The following is a 17,494-nucleotide window of genomic DNA, read 5'->3' as shown; positions in this document are numbered from 1 at the left end:
GGTGGAGGTAGTATCAGAACCCATTATTTTGTAAGATTTGATTCTCATAAGTTCTCATTGTGCCTCCCAGCTCATGAGTGGACTCTGCAATATGGAGGAGTTCAGCAGTTGTGAATTATCTCTAAAAGATGCAAAGTGGAAACATTGACCGAATTGATCACAAAACCGTTGCAAATGCAATATGTGTTTCAACTACCTCCACTTTCACAATGACCTTGGTAATGTTGCCAAAGGTAGATGTAAAATACTCATTAAAACCTCAGTGAGAACTGAAGACCTTTGTTTTCTTTTTTATGTTCTTCCTATATTCTTTCTTTGCAACCTTTTTTTCCCACATGCCTATCTATAATAATGAACATCATTAGCGTCATAGAGTCCCATAACAGGGGCCACAGGCCCTTTGGCCCAAACTGGTCCACGCTGACATACTATGTAAAACAACTCACAATGATCTAAAAATTGTTAATTTGCCTTATTTCATAACGTGAATGGATCCTTTAAAAAACTTCCAGATCCAGATATGCATAATTTGCCAAAAAAACCTAATAATAACTTCCTTTGGCCATACCCTAAAGTTTCATCGAAATCCATTCATTAGTTTTCTTTAATACATTGTTTACAAACAGGGATGAAAGCACTAAGATAATAAAATGTGAGGCTGGATGAACACAGCAGGCCAAGCAGCATCTCAGGAGCACATCTTGGAATTCTCCAGCATCTGCAGTTCCCATTATCTCTATGAAAGCACTAATACCACCTCCCACCTTCAGTGGAGTTGCTAACTAGGTGAACACTACCAGAGATTCAGTAATACATTCAGCAGTAAGTAACAAACGTTGAAAATGCAGTGAACCAAAGTTTCGATGATTGTTGTCATCACCTTGCGCCGAAAGCTTTGAACGTCATCTTTAAGGGACTGGCTTACGACCGGCTGGAAGTTTTGATGTTGTTGTGCCCATAGAGACGGAGGGGCAACATGAGTGATGGAGTTAGTGCGGACACGGGCGTGGGGCCAGGGCTGGGTCTTGCCGACCGAACATGGGGAAAGGTGTGCACCAAAGTCAAGAAGGCGGTGGTGTTCATGGACGCGGCGTGCGCCGAGAGTTTGCATTGGGTCGGCGGCGTAGACAGGCTGCTGCAAGCCGGGGCCCTGAACGTCAAAGAGTTCAGCAGCTTCGAAGCGGGGACCCCGGGGCAGGTCAAAGCCGTATTCGTGGTGAGCACTTTGCTGAAGGGACGCACAGCCGATGTGATCCGCGACATTGTAACCCTCAGCTCCTTCCAGTATTGTGTGGTGATCACTGCAGTCAGCCACTCTGTCCACCTGTTTGCCAATAATCTGATGGTCGATATGGAGCAGGAACTCATCTTCGAGGAATTCGCGGAGCTGCTGTCCCAGTGGATGGGTAACATGAATTACACCGGCGAGGTCATGCACCTGCCCGTTTTAATCGCACCCGTCTCTCCTCACCTTTTCATCACTACAGCCTATTCGTCCTTGTTTTCGTTTGTGCCTCAGGATCTGAAACTGATCAACAATAGCAGACCCGACAAGAAGAGGTTCGGGAGTCTGAACGACATCGACTTTCAGTCTTTGCCCTTTGAACTTCAGATACAAATCAGATCACTCGTTTCAACTTTGAATTCAATGTTAGAAGTTCTGCAACTCAAAGAAGACTGCTTTGCGGTTGGACCTACGAGCAGAATAATTGCAGGAGAGCTTGCCAATTATCCACAAGCAAAACACAGAAGGAAAACTGCTCAACATAGAGCATCAATCGTTTTTCTAGATCGTACCCTTGATCTCTCAGGTACATTATCCATTCGTTTATCTATAGTATGGACTTTACTTAGATATCTGTCATTTCAAGAAATGGCACTATATATTGTTTGCAACCTAGACTGATACTTATTGTTATTTGTTGCCAATGCCTTTTAAATTGTGAATTTCTTTTTTATTCATTCATGGGATCTTGGCATCATTGGCCAGGCAGCATTTATTGCTGATCCCGAATTGCCCAAGGGGCAGTTAAGAGTCAACCACATTATTTTGCATTCTGGAGTCACCTGTAGGCCAGACTGAGTAAGAATGGCTGCTTTCCTCTCTAAAGGACATGATTAAACCAGATAGGGTTTTCTGGCAATCGACAGTGGTTTAATGGCTATCATTAGACTTTAATTTGTCACATTACACTAGCTAAGGGTATCAATGTGATAGTAGTAAATATATAGAAAATAATTAAACTTATGCAGGGGTAAATTTGAAAAACTTATTACTTAGTGTTCTGAGTGTTCTTCTTGCCATCATTCTCTATTATTTTCCACATTTAATGAGATTGTGTAAGACTGTGCATTTTTCTGAAGTAGTCATGGTAGCATTATTTTCTCCAGTGCAGCTACTTAATATCATTAGAACATATCCAGATGCCTTAATGTTTCTGTGAACTGTAATCTTTGGTTAGTGGCAATGCTCCTTGTGTTATTTTTGTGAAATGTGTGTTGCTGAGTTTTGAGAAGAGGAAAGAAAAAGTGCAGAAGCACCAGCTATTTTAACATTCATTTTATAAAATGCCTTTGATATAATAAATTGCCCCATGCAATGTTTTTGCTAAGCTGTATATGTCCCCAGCAATTTAGCAAAATGAAATCAAGCATGTAGGACGTTTTTGTGTTGAACAAAATCAGAAATTGTTGGAAACACTCAGCTCATCTGGCAGCATTTGTGGAGAGAAAGCAAAATGAATATTTCTGTTCATGCACTGTGGCACCAGCACAGCAATACATTTTCAAACGGAATCATTGGTTCCAGGGTGGTTCACAAGGGCATTGAAAAACAAAATAATAGACAAAGCTACATAAGCAGATTATAGCAGATGGCGAATAGCTTCACGAAGAGGTGTGTTTGAGTCTCTTAAAACAAACAAAGGCAGGACTTAAACACTTAAAAGTAGAGCCTTGGATCGTGTGTAGAACAGAGCTTTGGGAGGTCAGATACATTATTTCTTTGAAGTTTGCTACACATACAGATAGGGTGGTTAAGAAGGCAGTTGGCACACCTTCCTTCATTGCTCAGACCTTTGAGGATCAGAGTTGGGATGTCATGTTGAGATCTTACAAGGTGTTGGTGAAGTCTCTTCTATATCCAGTTCTGGTCGCCGTATTATAGGAAGGATGTTGTTAAGCTGAAGAGCGTTGAGAAGAAATTTACCAGGATGTTGTTGGGATTGGAGGGTTTGAGTCATAAGAAGAGGCCGGATAGCTGGGACTTTTCCTCACTGGAGCACAGGAGGTTGAGGGGTGACCTTATTGAGGTTTATAAAATCATAAGGCGAATGGCAGGTGGAGGATTTCAAGACTAGCTGGCATATTTTTAAGGTGAGAGGATAAACACCAACTTCTATAGATGCGTCATTGCAAGCATATTGTCCGGGTGCATAACGGCCTGGTATGACAACTGCTCCACCCAGGACCAGAGAAACTACAGAAGGTGGTGTGCTCAGCCTGGGAAGCCAACCTTCCATCTATAGACTCCATTTATACAGCTCACTGCCTTGGAAAGTTGGCCAACATCATCAAGAACCCCATTGCACCCTGGTAATGATCTCCTACAACCTCTTCCATCAGGCAGAAGATACAGAAGCCTGAACATATGCACGAGCAAGTTCAGAAACAGCTTCTTTCCACTGTTATTAGTCTGGTGAATGGAGTCTCTAGCCTCAAATAAAGCTGATGTTGCTAATGTTGATCTTGCCTGGCGCACACCCTGTGCAGTGTAACGTGTGTATGCCTCCATCTAAGTTTTTTTGATCTGTACATCCTTGACTTAGTATGATTTGCTTGTGCCATTCATAAACAAAGCTTTTCCCTGCATTTTGGTACACATGACAATGATTGATAGATTGACTTATTGAATCAAAAATTTAAAATTGACAAGGTGCAACCTTTTCACACAGCGTGGTTTGTGTGTGGAACGAACTTATAGAGCGAGGTGGCTCCAAGTATTTACAATGTTTCAAAGACATTTGGATAAGTATATGTGTAAGAAATGTTTGGAGGGATATGGGGTCAAGTACAGCTGATGACACTATGGATAATGACTAGTAGGACTGAAGGTCTTTTTCTGTGCCGTATGACTCTATGATTCCTAAAGGAAAAAGAGAAATGAACAATTCAGCGTTATAATTCTAGACTTTGGGACTAAGGCATCTAAAAGCACAGCCACCAATTTTGGAGCAATTAGAATCAGATGTTTAAGAGGCCAGAATTCAAAACCTTTATATAATTTAAAGTGTGTGGATCACAAGGAGGTTACAGAGGTCAGGAGAGACCAAATGGTAAATCGGATTTAAACCCAGATCAGTTTTAGAAATTAAGGCATTGCTTACTGGAAGCCATGATAGATCAGTGAGCAAAGGGGTGGTAAGTAATGCAAATAACGATGTAGGTCACAAAGTCTAGAAAAGACTGTGGGAGACTAGCCAGGGATGTGTTGAAAAATCAAGTCTGGAGGAAACTAAGGCATGGAGGGCACTTCATAGCAGATGAGCTGTGACAGGCAGAATTTGAACAAAGATACTGAAGAGATAATAGATGGTTTCAGTAATGGTGCAGATAATTCATTGAAAGTTTACCCAAATTAGATATGACTTTAACCTTGCAAACAAGTGTAGAATCAGAGAATGAATTATAGAATGTTTACAGCATGTAGGATACCATAAGACCTAGAGTGGTGGGCACGTGGAATGCACTGCTGGCAGTGGTCGTGGAGTCAGATACTTTGGAGACTTTTAAGCGATTCTTGGCTGGGCACATGGATGATAGTACAATGTATGGTATGCAGGGTAGTTTGATATTAGTAGGATACTAGGTCAGCAGTACATCGTGGGCCAAAGGGCCTGTACTGTGCTGTACTGTTATGTTATATTTGTGTTGGTTCTCTGCACTGGCAACTGAACTACCCATGCCCCGTTCTCTGAACATTGTGCTGCTAATTTTGTGTCTGCAGATAATTATCCAATTCTCTGTTCATGACTTGGATCACAAATTTGGGCAGTGCATTCCAGATTCTAATCTAACATTGCAGATGGGCTCTCCCATGTCCGAGCCCCCCACCCCACACACCAGGCCTTGTTACCACATAGCCTGCCACTACACACCCCCTGTTGTTAGTCACTAACAGTCCCCATTAACAACCATTCACCCTTGCAGCCTGATCGTTAGCAACCCCGTTGTCTGTCCAACTGTCTTTCTCTCTCTTTGGGCTCTGTCCTATCATTTACTCCCTACCCCACCCACCTCCTATTTCTGCATATAAACTGACGTTTTCCCAGCCACCATCAGTTCTGATGGTCACCGGACCCGAAACGTTAACTCTGTTTTCTCCTCCACAGATGCTGCCAGACATGCTGAGGTTTTCCGGCAACTTTGTTTTTGTTCCGGATTTACAGTATCCACAGTTGTTTTGGTTTTCATTCAGTATAGGAGTTGGAACATTATGTTAAGGTATTACAAGATGCTGGTGAGGTTATCTTTGGAGGTTATGGGCCAATCACATGCAGATGGGACTAATTTAGTTTGGGAAACATGGTTGGCATGGGTGAGATGGACCGACGGATCTGTTTTGGTGTTGTATGACCCTAAGACTCTATGAGATAATCTGCTCATTCCAAAATCTTGTTAATGTCCTCTGAACCACTTTCAATACATTTACATCGTTTGTTAAATAAAGAAACCAAACCTACACGGTATTTAGTATAACTAAAACATAGCATCCTTACTTTTATTTTCAAGTTCTTTTGTGATAAAGGACAGCATTCTGTCAACTACATTAGTGCCTGCACACTAACTTTTTTTTTGACTTCTCCTCCCCGTCACCCTTCTGCAGAGACCATTCTCTCTGTGCCAAACTGCTCCAGTACTTCCTCACTTGTCATACATCCTCACTCCTCCCTGGCACCCTCCCGTTCGCTTCCTCCCTCCTCACTGGCCAAGGTCCCAAATGCACCTTCTAGATGAAACTGGATTTTACTTGAATTTTTTTTAAAACCTAGTTTACAGTGTTCGCTGTTCACGATGCAGTTTCCTTCACATTTGCGAGACCAAAAGCAGACTGGCTGACCCTTTTGTGAAATGTCCCCAATTTATCCCTAGGAATGACGCCAACTTTCTTTTTTTTGCCGTTTCATTAAACCACCTTGCTCATATGCTGTCGTCAACAATCCCTTTGTCTTTTTCAATGGGCCTCCACACTATCTGTTCCCTTCACTCCTCCTCTGCTCTCTGTTGAAGAATATTAAAATAATTTCTAACTCTGTTTAAATTCTGCAGTGGAGTCATAGTGAATTAAAAACATTAACTCTCTTTCTCTCTGTGCTGCCAGACCTGCTGAGCTCTTTCAGCATTTTCTGTGCCTTTTTAGATTTCCAGCATCTGCAATATTTTGCTTTTAAACTTGTCTTTTGGTATCTACACTCATTCATTATTCTAAATTTCTAGATTTTACTTGATCCAAAGCTGCTTCACATCACTTGCCTTTGCAGTTCTTGATTCTCAAGCTTGAGTTTATGCTTGAATGTGTATTAACTTCTTTTAAGTTTTGCCCTTGGCTATCTGACCCAGACTGGTCAAAGTAACTTGTATGCTCATTTGTGAAAAAGTGACAGTTTCTGATTTTACAATAGATGAAAATTATTTTGTATTTTAATTTTTGCATCATTTATGTTGAAAAAACTCAGGACTAAAATAACATAGTTATTTTACTTTGTCAATGGAGTTATATTATGGAAAACTTGTCCAGCACTCCTTGATTAAACAGATGATTTCAGTGTCTTTCCTCTGAATTGACAATTAATAGACATATTTTGTAGAAGCCCAGGTTTTTGCTGCCCATAATAAGTTCACTGGTTAGAAATGCTTTTATCTACATTTTTTTAACTTGTAAAGGTGTACATCTTTTTGTTTTACATTACAGCTAGCATACACCCCCACCCATCCCCAGTGTTCTTGCATTAAATGGGGCCATGAAGCTGTTCCAGTCTTTATTTTGTCTCTCTAATACCTTGAGCCAGTAGTCACATCCCTGTGGCTATTCAGCTGATATTGTCATGCAACTCCAAACAGGTATCAAATCTTGAAAAGAAATCATGGGAATTGCAGATAATGGAGAATCTGAGATAACAAACTGTGGAGCTGGATGAATGCAGCTGGCCAAGCAGCATCTTAGCAGCACAAAAGCTGACGTTTTGGGCTTAGACCCTTTATCAGAAAAAAATCAGTTTTTTAGTTGAACGGTCTAGGCCCGAAATGTCAGCTTTTGTGCTCCTAAGATGCTGCTTGGCCTGTTGTGTTCATCCGGGTCCACACTTTGTTATCAGGGATGAAATCTTGACTGTTGCTGGTCTGTGTTGCTTGACGACTCACTCACTTGTTGCATCATTTGACATAATGTAAATTGTTTGCTTGTCAATTCTTGGTGTTGTATCCCTGCTGATTAAAAATTGGTTTGGTGGAGCTTCTGACTGAATCTGAGAATGTCGCTAAGCATTTCAAGTGTGCTTTTGAGATCCTCATGATTCCAATGATTTGCTATGATGAATTCTCTTATTCTGAGTGCTTTCTGCAGTCATTGACAGGGAATGGGTACTTTAGAAAAATCAAAGAGTTGTTCTAATACTTCCCTCTTCTTCTCTGCGGAATCAGAATTGAGTTTTATAAACTACTAAACAATCTTATTTTTCTACAGGTTCTGTTGCTCACCATGGTGACTGTTTAGTAGAGAGAATACTTAGCCTTCTGCCCAAATTTCCGGGGTTCACCAGTGACGTGAAGGTTAATATGATGGATCTAACGTCTGTCCAAAGTAATGAAGAAACCCAGAATGTGATAGCTCCAGGATGCTTATCTCAACCAAAGTAAGACTTTTTTTAAAAAAATGCATACTGGAGTTCTATGCTGCTTTGAATGGTTCTACCTTACACCTTACCATTGAATGTGTTCCGGTTCTCAGTGATAATTGATCACTGTTTCTATGTCAAACAAAAGTGTAACTATTTTACTAAATTATCAAGCCAGCATTTATTATCATTTCTGATTTTTTAGTTTTGCACAGTATAGTGTGCATGAGAAAATTAAGAAAGAATATTGAAATCAAGGGTTTTGAAATATTTTCAGCTGCATTTTCAACTTGTGAAAATGTTAATGCTTTTAATATTTTGTATATTTGATTTGGTTTTATACTGGACAGTGATGACAAAGGAAAATGTAGTAAAGTTGATTGCACATTACGTAACCTAAAACTAATAGAATGTAAATTATGATTCATGTGATGGGCAAATGACAAGGTTTTATGATTTGTGGTATGAACAGGACTATGTGTGAAGAAAATTAGACTGTGCAGTAATGGGAGATATTCATAGTTCATAGAATCATAGAGGTCTTCAGCATAGAAAATGTCCATCGAGGCTGTACCTGTCAAAAACAACCACCTGACTATTTTAATGATAATGGGAACTGCAGATGCTGGAGAATCCAAGATAATAAAGTGTGAAGCTGGATGAACACAGCAGACCAAGCAGCATCTTAGGAGCACAATTTCCTGCAGCCCAATCGTATCAATGTGGACTTCACCAGCTTCAAAAGCTCCCCTTTCCCCACCGTATCCCAAAACCAGCCCAGTTCGTCCCCTTCCCCCACTGCACCACACAACCAGCCCAGCTCTTCCCCTCCCCACAACTGCATCCCAAAACCAGCCCAGCCTGTCTCTACCTCCCTAACCTGTTCTTCCTCTCACCCATCCCTTCCTCCCACCCCAAGCCGCACCTCCATTTCCTACTTACTAACCTCATCCCACCTCCTTGACGTGTCCGTCTTCCCTGGACTGACCTATCCCCTCCCTACCTCCCCACCTATACTCTCCTCTCCACCTATCTTCTTTTCTCTCCATCTTTGGTCCGCCTCCCCATCTGTCCCTATTTATTCCAGAACCCTCACCCCATCCCCCTCTCTGATGAAGGGTCTAGGCCCGAAACATCAGCTTTTGCGCTCCTGAGATGCTGCTTGGCCTGCTGTGTTCATCTAGCTTCACACTTTATTAACCTGACTATTTTAATCCAATTTTCCAGCAACTGGCCTGTAGCTTTGTGTTTCTAGATATACCTATACCTTTGTACATTGCAAATACTCATGTAAATCCTTAAATATTTCGGCCTTTACCACCCTGACAGACAGTAAGTTCCAGATTCCCACCACCTTCTGGGTGAAGAGAGAGATAATGGGAACTGCAGATGCTGGAGATTCCAAGATAATAAAATATGAGGCTGGATGAACACAGCAGGCCAAGCAGCATCTCAGGAGCACAAAAGCTGACGTTTCGGGCCTAGACCCTTCATCAGAGAGGGGGATGGGGGGAGGGAACTGGAATAAATAGGGAGAGAGGGGGAGGCGGACCGAAGATGGAGAGTAAAGAAGATAGGTGGAGAGGGTGTAGGTGGGGAGGTAGGGAGGGGATAGGTCAGTCCAGGGAAGACGGACAGGTCAAGGAGGTGGGATGAGGTTAGTAGGGGGGTGGGAGGAAGGGATGGGTGAGAGGAAGAACCGGTTAGGGAGGCAGAGACAGGTTGGACTGGTTTTGGGATGCAGTGGGTGGGGGGGAAGAGCTGGGCTGGTTGTGTGGTGCAGTGGGGGGAGGGGATGAACTGGGCTGGTTTAGGGACGCAGTAGGGGAAGGGGAGATTTTGAAACTGGTGAAGTCCACATTGATACCATATGGCTGCAGGGTTCCCAGGCGGAATATGAGTTGCTGTTCCTGCAACCTTCGGGTGGCATCATTGTGGCAGTGCAGGAGGCCCATGATGGACATGTCATAAAGAGAATGGGAGGGGGAGTGGAAATGGTTTGCGACTGGGAGGTGCAGTTGTTTGTTGCGAACTGAGCGGAGGTGTTCTGCAAAGCGGTCCCCAAGCCTCCGCTTGGTTTCCCCAATGTAGAGGAAGCCGCACCGGGTACAGTGGACGCAGTATACCACATTGGCAGATGTGCAGGTGAACCTCTGCTTAATGTGGAATGTCATCTTGGGGCCTGGGATGGGGGTGAGGGAGGAGGTGTGGGGACAAGTGTAGCATTTCCTGCGGTTGCAGGGGAAGGTGCCGGGTGTGGTGGGGTTGGAGGGCAGTGTGGAGCGAACAAGGGAGTCACGGAGAGAGTGGTCTCTCCGGAAAGCAGACAGGGGAGGGGATGGAAAAATGTCTTGGGTGGTGGGGTCGGACCCAGTTCATCCCCTCCCCCCACTGCACCACACAACCAGCCCAGCTCTTCCCCCCCACCCACTGCATCCCAAAACCAGTCCAACCTGTCTCTGCCTCCCTAACCGGTTCTTCCTCTCACCCATCCCTTCCCCCCACCCCAAGCCGCACCCCCAGCTACCTACTAACCTCATCCCACCTCCTTGACCTGTCCGTCTTCCCTGGACTGACCTATCCCCTCCCTACCTCCCCACCTACACCCTCTCCACCTATCTTCTTTACTCTCCATCTTCGGTCCGCCTCCCCCTCTCTCCCTATTTATTCCAGTTCCCTCCCCCCATCCCCCTCTCTGATGAAGGGTCTAGGCCCGAAACGTCAGCTTTTGTGCTCCTGAGATGCTGCTTGGCCTGCTGTGTTCATCCAGCCTCACATTTTATTACCTTCTGGGTGAAAATGTTTTCTCCTCATATCTCTTCCAAACCTCCTGCCCCTTACCCTAAATCTATGCCCTCTGGTCATTGATCCCTCCACTAAGGGGTAAAGTTTCTTCCTATTAACCCTATCTGTACTCAAATATATGTCTCAATCATGACCCCCCCCCCCCCCCACCTTCAGTCTCCTCTCCTCCAGGAAAACAGCCCCAGTCTGCAAAATCTCACTTCATATCTAAAATTCTCCAACTCAGTCAGCATCTTTGGTCAACCTTGTCTGCGTCCGGCCCAGTGCTATCACATCCCTCATATAACCATCATTTCATTCAGTTTCACCAAAACCTCTTTGCTCTTAGACACTCTGCCTCAACTAATAAAGGCAGAAATCAGATATGCCTTCTTAACCACCTTATCTACCTGCCCTACTACCTTAAGGGAACAGCAGACATGCACGTCAAGCTCCCACTGATCCTCGGTACTTCCCAAGGTCCTGCCATCATTACATCTCCCCTTCACTGCTCACTAGACACAGGCTTCCAGTCACAAAAACATGCCTCGAACATCACCCTTTGCTTTCTACCACTTGACACGTGCTGGGCCAAATTTCCTTGGATTCCTTGTGCTTTTTTCTTCATTATCAGTTTCTCATGTGGGGCATTATTGTTAACCTTGCTGAAGTCCAAGTAGATTACGTCGAATGCATTATTCTCATCGACGTGCCTGGCTACTTCTTTGAAAAATTCAGTCAAGTTGGTCAGGCATGATCTCTTTTTAACAAAACCATACTGATTATTCTTGATTAATCCCTGCCTCTCCAAATGCAGATCAATTCTGCCCTTCAGAATTGCTTCCGACAGTTTCCCCACAATTGGCATTGGACCAAATGGTTTGTAGTTTCCTGGTTTGTCGTTTACTTCTTGAATAACGGTACCACATTGGCTGTCCTCCAGTCATCTGGTACCTCTCCCGTGGTCAGGAAGCAATTGAAAATTATTGTTGGCATCCCTGGTATTTCCTATCTTGCCTCACTCAGTAGCTCAGCAGTTGAGTTCGTCCTTATCGGATGAGGGAGTAAGTTTCTTTTTCTCTCCAGTGTGGGTTTTCCTTCCTGAGTCATTGGATAAGTTGCTGTAGTGACTTTGGTATGATTGGCAATTGATTGACCATTTGTAGAATCAAACTAAATAAATCTATTTTCATAGATTTGAATTGAATTTTTTTTTAAAGCCCAACTGCCTCAGGAATGTCTATCAAGGAGATAGTAACTTGTCCAACCATAGAAAATGCGAGCAAGGGTAGGCCATTTGGCCCATCCACCATGCTTTGCATTTAAAATGATCAAGACTGATCCTCTTTCATGGTGGAGTAGGCATCCTGAGCCAGGTGCTTGTCTGCTCCAACCATTTTGCTTTATTTTCTTTTTACTTACCTCTTGTCCTGAGCTCATTTGGCATCAATGAGGAACTCCAACATGGACTTGAATAGCCCAGTGCGAATCTTGTGGCGAGTGAGCCCTTACTTAGTTCTCTGGAATGAGTATGGGATCTGGCATTGGAATCAGAGGAGGTGATGTCAGCGTGGTGGGCCCAGCGCTGCAAGATGGTGCCTGAGGATTGGCAACTTCATTGTTGTTTGAATCTGGTACTAGTGGCAGCGAAGCAGTAGCAGAAGTGTATCAAAGAGACGTTGCAGTAGACGCAGTGGTAAGAAATGTAACTCTGACATTGGTTGCTATGGTGCAAGTGGCAGCAAGGCAGTGGCAGAGTAGAATCAGCCCAGTAGCAAAAAATGGCATTTAAAGAATGATGATTTGAACAATGGTTGGGTCCTGTGTAAACGGCAACAAGTTTGTGGAGAAGGAATGTCAGCGCAGGCATTGTTGATGATAAGCTGGCTCAGGGCTGATGGGCTCTCTTTCAGCTATATCTTTTTTTCCCTTATTCTTAAAACTGTTCAAAATGGTGCTGGATTGTAGCAACAATGAGAAAAGCTTTGCACTGTATTTTACGCTTTTCTGACTGTAAAATACACATGACAATAAAATAATTCATTCATTCATACTCCCACTCTCTCCACACCCTTTGACAACTTTAGCATCTTGAATCCTCATTTTTTTTCCAATATATTATCCTGTGAATTGGCCAATCAAAATTTCCTTTGTTTGCCTTTGGCCAATCCTGCACCACATGAGAAGCATTTAATGGCTTTTGAAATACTCTAGCACATAGCTCGCTTGTATGAACATTGACTGCTAGAAGAGGCAATAGGTAATGTATTTTCCAGTCGACTATATCCTAAGAATAAATGAGTTAATGCATTGTTTTCAGCTTTGGCATCCAGTGTCAGCATTCTCAGTTGTGAGGCCCTGCCACGATAGTCAATTAAACATTCCAAAAGTTATTCCATATTTTAAGAAAAGACAGAAAATGATTTGAGTCGGAGTGCCATTCATTCTCTTTACTGTCCAAAGCTCATCTCTGGAAAGCAACCAAGCTCAAGAATCTTGATGATCTTTTTGTCTTCTTCCTGAAATGGAACATCTTGCATTTAATTTCATCTGTCATGTGTCACTTTTCGACTTGCTTGCCTAAGTCCACTTGAAGAATATCACTGCCCTCCTCTCAATTCGCACATCCTTCTAACTTTGGTTTCGTCTCAAATTTTTTAAATCAAATTTGCTCACTCAAGCCTGGATTATTGATGTAGGTGAAGAAAAGCAATTGTCCTAGTCCTGACCCTTTGGGAACCTCAGTGTATGCTTTGCTTCAGTCTGCAAAACAACCTTTTGCCACCTCTGCCTGTTTCTTCTCACTCAGTCAGTTTTGTATCTGCACTCTTATTGTCCTTCTCATTCTATGTGCTTCAACTTTTTTGTAACAAATTTGTATGTGGAACTTTATCAAATGCCTTTTGGAATACCACGTATACCACATCACCCTTATAGTCATGACTCCTGTGTATTTATGGCTCCCCAGTTTAAAGTCTGATCTCCAAAGCTTAATTTATGAGGATATATGAGAGAAGTTAGAATTATATTTTCTGTAATTTGGACAGTTATGTGATGATTTGGTTTAATTTTTAATTTATGTGAATATCAGTGCTGAGATTAATGTTGCTAGAGTCTATTAGCTCACTTGGCTGGAATGCTGGTTTGCGATGCAAACTGGTGCCGGCAGCATGGATTCAATTCCCACATTGACTGAGGTTACCATGAAGGACTCTCAAACTGTTCCCTTCACCTAAGGCGTGGTGACCCTCAGGTTAAACAACCACCAGTAGTCCCTGTCTAATGAGAGGGCAGCCTTATGGTCTAGGAGGACAATGGTGACTTTACATTTGTGAGACATTTAACCCAGAGGCTTCGAATTGTGCTCTAGAGACAGAAGATCAAATTTATCTTACGTAGATATTGTAATTTTAAAAAAACCATTAATAAGTCTGGAATTAAAAGCTGATCTCTATAATGATGATTATGAATCAACCATTTTGTTGTAAAACTGCATCTGCTTCCTGACTGTCTTTTTTAGAGAAATACATCTTTCATCTTTACCTGTTCTGGCCAAATTGTGATACCTGACATATCGGTGCTATTGACTATTATTTGCCCTCTGAACGGCTTAGCAAGCTGCTCAGCTGTATCAAGTCACTCCAGAAAACTTAAGTTAGAATAAACCAGTCATCAACTAAGACAGTGTAAATGGAAATCAGCTGTGCAGGGCATGCCTTTTTCAAAGTCATCCTGTATTGTGTCCTGTAGCCCAATGACCTAACTTCACAAATAAAATCACCAAAAGTATTTGTTGAAACTTAGATTTCAGCTGTTGCCCCAAACATTCTCCTGGCCCATTAGGAGGACAGACCTCCTGGAGGTGGTAACACAGTGGTATGTGGTCAGGAAGGAGTGGCCCTGGGAGTCCCTGATATTGACGGTAGGCGTCATGAAGTCTAAAGGAAACCTCCTGCGTCCACTTTCCCTTAACTGAAGAATCCATACACCTTCATGTTGAACACGATTTGGAAGAAGCACTGGGGGTAACAAGGGCAGAATGTGGACTTTGGGTGCATAACTTCAATGTCCATCATGAGTGATTTGGCAAAACTGTCACTGATAGAACAGGCTGAGTCCTGTAGGGCGTATCTGTCAGACAGGGTCAAAGGCAGGTGGTGAGAAAACCAACATGAAGGAAAATAATTGCATTATCTCAAACTCACCACTTTACCTTTTAAAGATGTATCTGCTCTTAACAGAATTAAAAGAGGTGAATATATTTATTGCAGAGACAAAGCCCCTACTCTTATGGTCCACACTTCTCCTCCAAACCCCTTGAAATAAGGACCAACATTCCATTAGCCAGTTCTGAGGAAGGGTCACTCAATCTGAAACATTAGCTCTGATTTCTTTCCACAGATGCTGCCCGACCTGCTGAGGTTTTCCAGCAATTTGTGTTGTTCATAAAATTTAATTTCATAAAATCCCTAAAGTGTGGAAACAGGCCCTTCGGCCCACCAAGTCCACACTGACCCTCAAAGCATCCCACCCACACCCATGCCCCGATAACCCACCTAATCTACACATCTGCAAACACTACAGGCAATTTAACATGACCAATCCACCCAGCATGCGCATCTATGGACTGTGGAAGGAAACCGGAGCACCCAGAGGAAACCCACGCACTAAGGGAGAATGTGTAAACTCCACACAGATAGTCTCCCAACGTTGGAATCGAACCTGGGTTCCTGGCACTGTGAGGCAGCAGTGCTAACCAATGTTGTTCCATTCGCCTTCCTGATAACTAGCACCCAGGCGCAGCAAGTATTGTGTTTTGTGCATAAGAACCACCAAGACCCTTTATGTTACAGTTTTCTGCAGTTTTTCTCCATTTACATAAAGCTTGACATTTTGATCTCCCTTCCAAAGTCAACAAATTCACATTTTCCCACATTATATACCATTTGTGAACTTTTTGCCCATTTAGTTAATCTATCAAAATCACGCTGCAAACTGTATGTATGAGCCAGATGGATCTTTAAACATTTGGCATTGGTTACATGGTTGGCTTTAAGTTACCATTTTTTTAAAAAATCTGGAATTAATTTAATTCACATTTCACCACTTAGTATGGTGGTATTCGGGATTACCAATCCAGTGACATTATCATTACCATTTCCCACATTTTACAACAGGAACACATCCTGTCTCGGGACCTATATCCTGTTATGGACCAATCAATAAAATGTGATAACCAGCTCTCCAGTCATCAAACAGCACCTTCAGTATTTATGCAGTAATTTATACTGTTCCTCAAAAATAGTGGCAATTCAGTGACAATTACCTTTTTAAAAAATCATTTGTTGGATGCTAGGCCAGCATTTGTTGCCATTCTTAACGGTGCAGATGGCAGTTAAAAGTCAATCAAATTACTGTGGATCTGGAGTCGCATGTAGGCCAGACCAGGTAGGAATGGCCAATTTCCCTCCTTGAAGGACATTAGTGAAGCAGATGAGTTTTTTGGACAATCAACAATGGATTCATGGTCATCATAACCTCTTAATTCCAGATTGTCTTTTTTAATTGAGTCCAAATTCAATTGGATTGGATTGAATGGTGGCTGGCTGGTTAGCACTACTGCCTCACAGCGACCTGGGTTCAATTCCGGCTTTTGAGCACTGTCTGTGTGGAGTTTGGACATTGTCCCCGCCTCTGTGTGGGTTTCCTCAGGGTGCTCCAGTTTCCTCCTGCAGTCAAAATATGTGCAGGGTTGGCTGTGCTAAATTGTCCCTAGTGTCCAGGTATGTGCAGACTAGGTGGATTAGCCATGGGAAATGCATGGTAAGGGGGGGTGGACCTGGTTGGGATGCACTTCAGAGGGTTGATGTGGACTCAATGGGCCAAATGGCCTGCTTGCACACCGTTGGGGATTCTATGAAAGTCCCATCTTCACACTGAGTATGCCTTAAGTTTCTTGTGTGGCATTTCCACCATACTAAATTCAGAATGTTGGGAACTAGCATTCCAAAACTAGGCATCAGTAAGGATCATCAGCCTATTAGCTAGAGCATTAATTCTTTTTAAGTACAATATTTTCATTTCAGAGCATATCTCTCATTTCATCACTACCATGCAGCCAAATCTCAAAACTCAAACTGCTGCAACAGAAGGCCCTTAGTGCATAATTAGTTATCTAGGAGGAAGTGTCCTGGGGTTCCCAAAATGAGCACTGTGGAGTTTGGAGCAGCCCTAATATTTTGCTAGTGTATTTATTTATTAAGAACCTAGTTACTGCCAATAAACCTTAGTCCTGCTATAAAATTTTGCCAAGACCAAAAAGCTTGACCAAAACTAGTAACTCTTTCTATCTATAAATACCATCAATCTTGCTAGCACTTAATACACATTACTTTCAATAATAATAATTTATCAGTTATTCTGTTCATATTAGCATTAATAATTTTAATGTTTTTTAAAAATCTGGTTGTTTATACTCAGTTCTTAAAGAACAATACTCATCAGCCAATTGCTACCTCCTTCCCTGTGGTGTCAGTACAATTATCTATCGAAATGCTTGTTCTGTCAATCCCTGGAAGCACCAATAATTCTCGCTGCTCAAGGACTGAGTCCTCCTGCCTGCTGCTGCTCTTATCCCTACCACTCTTTTCCTGCTGCTCACTGACCATAGTCTGGCAAAAAAATTCCTTTTAGGTGTCTACCTGAGTCTGTTTAGAAAATTAGAATTGAATCTGTCTCTGCCATGTCATGCCCCTGATAGGCAGTGTATTCCAAATTGCAATTTACTGCTGAAAATTAGGTTTTTCCTCATGAGATCT

At 42.6% G+C, this 17,494-nt stretch overlaps 1 protein-coding gene across 1 annotated transcript in view; it reads left to right on the top strand.

Moving 5' to 3' along the window:
- Window positions 1-920: 920 nt before the first annotated feature.
- scfd2 (sec1 family domain containing 2) overlaps window positions 921-17,494 on the top strand; it is a 302,365-nt gene continuing 285,791 nt past the window's right edge. The window contains exons 1-2 of the mRNA XM_048525994.2: window positions 921-1,811; window positions 7,742-7,910. Of these exons, the coding sequence (XP_048381951.1) occupies window positions 977-1,811; window positions 7,742-7,910 (1,004 nt within the window). The 5' untranslated portion in view covers window positions 921-976. The remainder of the gene's footprint in view (window positions 1,812-7,741; window positions 7,911-17,494) is intronic.

Source organism: Stegostoma tigrinum, chromosome 1, assembly GCF_030684315.1.
Source record: "Stegostoma tigrinum isolate sSteTig4 chromosome 1, sSteTig4.hap1, whole genome shotgun sequence".
NCBI lineage: Eukaryota > Metazoa > Chordata > Chondrichthyes > Orectolobiformes > Stegostomatidae > Stegostoma > Stegostoma tigrinum.
The sequence above is the reverse complement of the archived record's forward strand: the minus strand, read 5'-3'. Positions and strand labels throughout refer to the sequence as shown.